Below are 7,474 nucleotides of genomic sequence, written 5' to 3' on the forward strand. Positions count from 1 at the left end.
TAATTGAATACAACCCCGTAAATCAGCTACTTGACTTCAAACTAAACACATTGAACCTCACCCTCAAGCATCATCCCACAAAAAGATGTGTTTTTTCGAATCAAGATTTTTTTTGCTGGCTCTTGCCATAGAACTAACAATTCCCTCCGTCGGTTCTTTCCCTCTGCCGATCCTACTGGCCCCGCGTGTGTTTTGGGACTCTTGATAACCTTCCGTGCACTTTTGCCCCTTTGCTGAAGTTGTCTGCACCTAAGTTTCTTATTTTCCTACCCCTCTCTACTAATTAACCTTTTCACCAATGGATTTCTAATGTGGGAATTCACCTCCTCCCCTCCTTTCTTTAGCATGGTACTAAGTTCTTTTCCTTAGTTGGTAAATCTGGCAATCAAATATTGTATACAGAATTTTTCGTTATTCGTTTATCTACGTGGCGCCAACTAAGATCACACGTAAGCAAAACTCATGCCACGTCAACAAACATATTAGATGTTGGCAATGTGAAACTTGGAAGTTAAGTAATAATGTTAACTTTAGGTGTAGGGCTGTCACTAAGAATTTAGAGGTCCTAGGCAAGCCTTTGAAGTGGGGCTCTAGAGTTATTTGACCTCATACCCTTTGTAAATTGATATGTATAAAAGAGAATTTGCTAAATATATGAAAAAAGTCCATTTCTATTGTCAAATGTCATAAAAATTAATATAAAAAGAATAAAGATATACAAACATTACTTAAATATTATACATCTCGCGTTTATAGAAGCAAATGTATTAATTAAGTTTGCATAATCTAATTTCTCAACTAATTCTTTTCATTTGATAAAATAGCTAACCCATTCAATCTTTCTTGTGACATAGTTGATCAAAGATAAGATTTGTACAATTTTAATTAAAAAAAATTCTTTCTACAAAAGCAACTGTACTGTTATTGTTTAACAAAATTATATAAAACAATTAAATCTTACAAATGTTCGATTCAGCCGCTCAGCTTAATGAGCTATTGTATTTAGACAAAAACTCAAAGTCTGCAAATTTTTAATTTGATCAAACACAAGATTTGAAATATTATTATTTTACACACACACTCAAATATATAGGCCTTGTTTAGGTGGGAAAGTGAGTTTCAATTCAAATGCTAGTCCGTCTCCGTCCAATGGGCAAAACGTTAAGCCTAACTTTATTATATGGCTAAGAGATTTCAAGGGGTACTCCAACCAAGTGGAGGAAATAATATATTTTTAAGTGTTCCTCTACTTATTTTATAACACGAAGTACCAGCTTAAATACCGGACACTGAAAAACTTCTCCGTATGACCAATGTATTTCATAGGTCACGAGCTAACAACTAATTTCCAATTAAATTCAAGACGTTCGCTAATCTACGCTCGGCCGCTGGCCATTCACTTCTTCAGTGTGGTTTTTTCTAAGTACATTATTGCACAATCATTCAAGAGCACAAGATTTTCTAATAAATATGAATCCTTCGAAACTGAGTACATGATAAGAATATTAGACACACCCACATTAGGCACACCGACAGGTCGATTTCCACAAATGCAGCATGAAACTTGACCGGGAGAACCATATTACTATAGTCATGTGCCCCGCTACTCGCTAGCTTAGTCCTTTTTCCTGCTTTCCATTCCCTGCTTCAAGGACTCTAACCTTTTCCTGCACAGTTATTGTAATGCTATTGAGGATAGAGGTCCATACATTACTTAAGACTGTATGATGAACAGGTGATGGCTCATCAAATATGAATCAATTGGCATGGTTGCATGGATAATACAAAGATTTAACTAAAAGGAAGAAAAAAGTTTACAAACGGAATGAGTAAAGGATTATAGTTCATCAAATACTGAATCTATCAACTGATTATTCACAGATTCCGAAAAAGAGAAAGGAAATCTAGAAACCGTCATCTTTTACCAATAGACATACATGTGCAGTAGAGAGCAATCAAGTATTGGTTGTCAACAAAAAAATCCTTTCAAGTTTACTCACGAAAATTTAATTATTTGCAAGATAACATACTTGGTATCTGTAAGGCGACCATGCAAACTCCATCTCTGGCGAAATCCGTCTATGCCTTCAAGTCCACTAGCAAGAATCAAACGCCTAAGAAACATAATGATTTCCAAAGTCAATAATGCTTAAGATTCATATAAATAAAGGCGATGAAGCAAGACATACTAAAACAATTATGGTTCTATAAAGATAAAAGGACAACAGTACCGGTGTTATCCATAGCACAGGGTAATCAGAAGACTTTAAGATTTCAAATACAACACGAAAAGGTACTTATGCAACTTTTAGATCATTTAGCTCTTATCCACAGAATTTTAAAAAGGATTTAGCTTAGGCAGACAATGAAGAAAATCATACTTGGAAGTTGGAACTAAAGTTTGTAAACAACTCTGGAAATTTGCAATTTTTGTGAACTCCTGAAACATAACTAAAGCAAAAACTAACCATAGGGAATTATATAACTATAAACCCATTGGCAGATGCATAGCGCACATGAACGTATGAATGAATGAATCAAGGAACCATTATCAGGAAGACTACTACAAAAAGGAAATAAGGTGGAAGCTAGGCTGACTGGTGAGGCCTACAACTCATTGCTTGAACTAAAACACGACATGATAGTACACCTATCAAGCAAGGACCCCTACACTAACCATTTGAGAACATACCTATCTAATGATGTGACCTCTTTTTCGAGTTGAGAAGCTCTTTCCTTTGCTTCATTTAAAGGCATTGATAACCCTAGTTTGCGCTCACTGTCCTGAAGTCGTTTTCTTAGTTCCCTATCCTGCAATTCAGTGCAAAAAAAACGAAACAGCAGAAAATCAAATAATCAATCCTACCTCAATACACGAAATGAACATTGTAGAGACGCAGAATACAAAATTCATAGTAAACATCTCACCCTTTTTTCAGCGCACTGTTTATACATAACAAGCTCATCTTGACAGAAGGGCTCAATATCATTGATTTGCAGGCCTGCAGTGTAAAGTATAATCACTACAATGTACTACCTACCAACAAAACTTTATGGTAATCAGGAAAGTACCATGTCATCATAGGTGTCTCTGACAATTTTTCCAACAGTCAAGAAACTGGTTCAGCCTATGTATATTTTTAACAATGTTTTAAGAGGCGAAGGCGTAGGTGAGGCATTTCATGAATAACCCTGCCTAGGTGAAAGCCTTGAGGCGTGAGGCAAAGCCTTACGGGACCTAAAATTTAATCAACAATCAAACAAGCAATCAACCTGACCAGTGACCTTATTAAAATTAGAATACTAACAAACTTACATGAATTTTGAAACAAATAGTGGTGGTGTGGATAATTTTGGAACAAATTGAGGTATGAGATTGGGGTAAAATTGGGGAATTGGGTGAATTGTAAATGGGAGATCCCGGTATTGGGATGGGGAAGAAGGGGGGACCTGCTCGGGGTCATAAAAAAAATTTAGACTTGGCCAAAACAACATCATTTTGGGGCAGTCTTTAAAAAAAAAAACCCCAATCTTTCTTCTTCTTTGTGGTCATCTTTTTCATGAAGATGCCACTGCAGCACAACACAGAGCCAGCCCAGCCTTTGACTTCGAGGGTCCCAGGAAATTTCAAGCAAGGATTCGGATCGATGAAGGGTCCTGGGAACTCCTAGCCAAATGCCTGAGGCGCGACTCAGCCACCTAGGCATGCCTCAACCACGTCTAGGCATGTTTAAGCCTTGTTACACAGGGTGTAGGCGTTTCCACCACCGCCCCGCCTTGAAAGCCGCCTAGGTGCGCCCCGAGGAGAGTTTTTTAAACATTTTATTAGGATGTAAAAAGGGGATATAAACAAAAAGTTCAATCAACTTTCAACGGTGTCACTTGTAGATCCAGCTTTGGTGTAGACTGGAAGAAGTTGACTTACACAGATTGAATTTCAGGGTTATTGACAAGGACTACGGATAACCCCAATTCCAATTACTTTAAAGGCTTAATACAGTGATGACCTACAGACTAGGAATTTGAAATACTCTCATTTTAAATTTTGGAAAAAGCAGACCCCTCAAAATATCACAATAGAAATAAAAGCACAGAACTTACACAAAAATAGATTCCTCAAAACCCCGTCACACAAGTCAACACCTTCAAGCACATGAGAAGCAATTTCGGGTGGAATAACTGGTGATGGTGGGCCTGTCATCAGGTCATCGCCGACCATAATAGTTTCCTCCATAGATGGCTGTGAATCAACTGAAGCCCAAAAAGGTAACAACAAAATGTTGATTACAACTCAGTCACAAAATTTAGACAATAATCATTGCCTTGAAAATTTTCCGTCATTTTCATCAATACAAAAAAGGAAAAAGGAAAACATAATGAGATATTTTCGGACATGAAATATTTCGATTGAGGTGAAAACCTCGAAGCAAGAGCTTGTTATTAATTGTGCAGACTGCAGGCAATAATTGAACAATCCGACACTCGACGGTTTTTCCAAAACTCTGAATCAATTCAATAATGTGGAACAACCCCTAACCATCCATCAATAGATTAATGCTGAGAAAAACTAATAAAGATGTGGAACGAGCCCTTGTCAAAGAAAGAGTTCCCTTTTTTCAAATTTCATTTCCAAGCCACCGGAACCAAAAATCTCTAAGCATCAAATAGCCTATGCCAATTTATGTCTGAGCATATTTCTACATACAGGCAAGTATAATAAAGAAAGAAATCGTCCCGAGTGTAAAAAGTATAGACAATATGGGAAAATCAGACCGTTACCGCAGCACTAAGGTGTAATTTTCATCAATTAACGCATATGAAAAGTAAAAATTGTCAGAACGAACACACATAAATTACACAGCAATGTAACAGTTTTTGCACATACCATCCATGGCTGCTTTCTTGTTTGCGACTTTCCACAACCAAAACCCAAACCCAATACAGACTTAAGTACCGAAAATCAGTCCAACCTGGAAATCAACGAAATGAAAGAAAATTGAGTAATTCTGTGAAGAGTTGTTGGGGCATTTCATCAAACACATTGAGGGCATTGGGACTCTCGTCCAAACCCAATTAAATCAGGTTGTCTGGATAATGTGAAGTGTGATGATAGAGGAAGAAAAGAACCAACCGGTAGGTAGTAGCAGAAATTGCAGCAAAGATTGTTCAAAGCTACTCGTCGCTACTGATGGAGGAGGAGCACTTCAATGACCAGAGACTGGTATTGTCATGGAGGGAGGCGTTCTCAAGTAGCAGCCGTTGGATCAGTTATTAGATATATATATATATATATATATATATTTTTTTTTTTTTACAAACAATATTATTACTAAGAGCACTTTCACTATAGGAAGCCTTTGGCCGCAACTCAATCTTCTTAAATAAACAGTAACCGTCTTAAATGAATAGTAATTGTTAAGTGCATATTCACCTTTAAATTGAATAGCTAGACAATTAGTATTAAAATATTAATATTTTTATTTTATAAAATAATAAAAGATAACTTTATTTTTAATTTCAGATAATAATAAAAGAGTGGTTGAAAGTATTTGAAAATATTTGAATATAGTGTAAAGTGGAAGAACATGGCTAGGTAAATATAGAGCGGTGTTTATTGCCTGACTTCTCTATGGGGTTTGCCTTGGGTCAAATTGCCCAAGTGGGCTGGAGTGTTTTGGGTTGCCTATCCCTAAGCCTAAGTAATGGTGGAGTTGCTCTTCCAATGATTCGGTGTAATTGAATGTCACATTTTCTCTAGACCCAACAACAACCTTGGCAGACTAACACACCTTGAACCGGAAGGTCCACTTAGACTTCGAATTGAGCTGTGCTGGCCGAGACCGGGAGGTAACAAAGCCATAAGTGTAGTGATGTGGACAATGTGAACAAATTTAAACCTAAAAGTGCCTAAATGCAAGAGTGCGCATGTGAGCGGGAATGAGCCCATTTCACACGTAATGTTAGAACATAAGTAAAGTATAGTAAAAGTATAATGAGAATTATACCATTAGAGGTAATCTCCTATTCCAACATTTGCCAAAAATCCTCGTTGACACGAAAACTCTGCCACTAAAACCAGGATGGGCAAAAAATAAGGGTGAGTGGGCCTAAAAATAAATCTTTGTAAAACACTTTTTGAAAACATAATAACCCCTCGCTGTAATACAAGTATAGTTTCCAAATATAACCTACTACGTATAGATAAAAATACTTACCAGAGCCTGCAATATCCCAAGAATTCAATACGTCACAATATTTCGTAAATAAACACCTAACGTCTGGTAATCACATAATCTCGCATAATAAACATATCATATCGAGTGCTCATCGACATATGCTGACACACGAGTTCATGCAGAGATATTCTGACATGAACATGACTGGGTGCAACAATGATTTATGCTCTAGTACTACAATCACGTGAAGACTGGCACTATGCACATCACATACGAGTCCTAATTGCCTATAGCAATCTAGGACATGATTGACACCTACAATGGATCCAAAGTGAGCGTGCGGTGTGATGTGAACATACACGTGAAGCCTGGTCCTGGCCCGGGCAAGTACAAACACCAGTGTAGCACACGATAAGCAGAAAACGTAAATATGGTCACGCCATAGTAATTCGATAATTCTAGTCAATATAATACTATACATAACCATAAATCTAATTAAGGCATCCTGTAAGATTATTTTATAATTTCGTAATTTCCGTAATTTCGGTAATTTTATAAACGTTAATTTAATCTAGGCATAACGTAGAAAATTCTTTATTAATCATATATGGAAACTAAATAAATATATAATATTTAAAAGCAAATACCCACTCACAGATACTTGAGATATCTCAGCCATTTGAACTAGGAAAGCTAAAGTCTCTGATAGTAATCACACCTCAGCATAATATTGGGACCTATTAGTAAAACTCAACTAAAATGGTTAAGTTTGGGAAAACAGAGTGCAGATTTGGAATCAGGGCGTCGAAATACGCTAAAAAGGGTCCCTGGGCATTTTTCGTAAAAAGTCAATAGTCAACCTAGCCGCCGAGGCGGCCAACTACATTAAAGCTTTGGAATTTCACTAAATGGATGTCAAAAACGGACTCGGGGCATTGAAATTGGCCTAGAAGAGGTCCCGACAAAAACCCAAGTGCACGTTTATGCATATTTTGACATGATACCATAAATATATTTACGGTTATAGACATTATTATTTTATTGTTGTGAATTACGAAGTTTCCGTAGTATGATCATATTTATATTACTGCTCATCATGCATGCACACTCTTGCATTTAGGCACTTTGGGGTTTAAATTTATTCACATTTTCCACCTCGCTACACTTTATGGCTTCATCACCTTCCGGGTGCCAGCCAGCACAGATCGATTTGAAGTCCAGGTGAACATTCCGGGTCAGCGTGTGTCATAGACCATGATGGAAGGCCGTAAGCAGTGGCTCGACGGAGATGGTTTGAG

General features: G+C 37.2%; 1 protein-coding gene across 1 annotated transcript; it reads right to left on the reverse strand.

The window, feature by feature from the left end:
• Nucleotides 1–1,437: 1,437 nt before the first annotated feature.
• Nucleotides 1,438–5,287, reverse strand: LOC103930991. Its single transcript, XM_009340397.3, has 7 exons — nt 5,132–5,287; nt 4,886–4,970; nt 4,102–4,251; nt 2,929–3,002; nt 2,693–2,811; nt 2,031–2,114; nt 1,438–1,667 (listed from the first exon to the last, which is right to left on the reverse strand). The coding sequence occupies exons 2-7, from the start codon at nt 4,890–4,892 to the stop codon at nt 1,616–1,618; spliced, it is 486 nt and encodes a 161-aa protein (XP_009338672.1). The 5' UTR covers nt 4,893–4,970; nt 5,132–5,287; the 3' UTR covers nt 1,438–1,615.
• Nucleotides 5,288–7,474: the final 2,187 nt, after the last annotated feature.

The sequence above is a fragment of a genome, unplaced genomic scaffold, assembly GCF_019419815.1.
Source record: "Pyrus x bretschneideri cultivar Hongxiangsu unplaced genomic scaffold, Pyrus_bretschneideri_v1 Contig29, whole genome shotgun sequence".
NCBI lineage: Eukaryota > Viridiplantae > Streptophyta > Magnoliopsida > Rosales > Rosaceae > Pyrus > Pyrus x bretschneideri.

Coding starts and splice junctions, on each gene's coding strand:
- LOC103930991 (XM_009340397.3), bottom strand. Junction 3,003..4,101: donor TTTGAGGAATCTATTTTTGT/GTAAGTTCTGTG, acceptor TTTACACTGCAG/GCCTGCAAATCAATGATATT. Junction 2,812..2,928: donor AACAGTGCGCTGAAAAAAGG/GTGAGATGTTTA, acceptor ACTGAATTGCAG/GATAGGGAACTAAGAAAACG.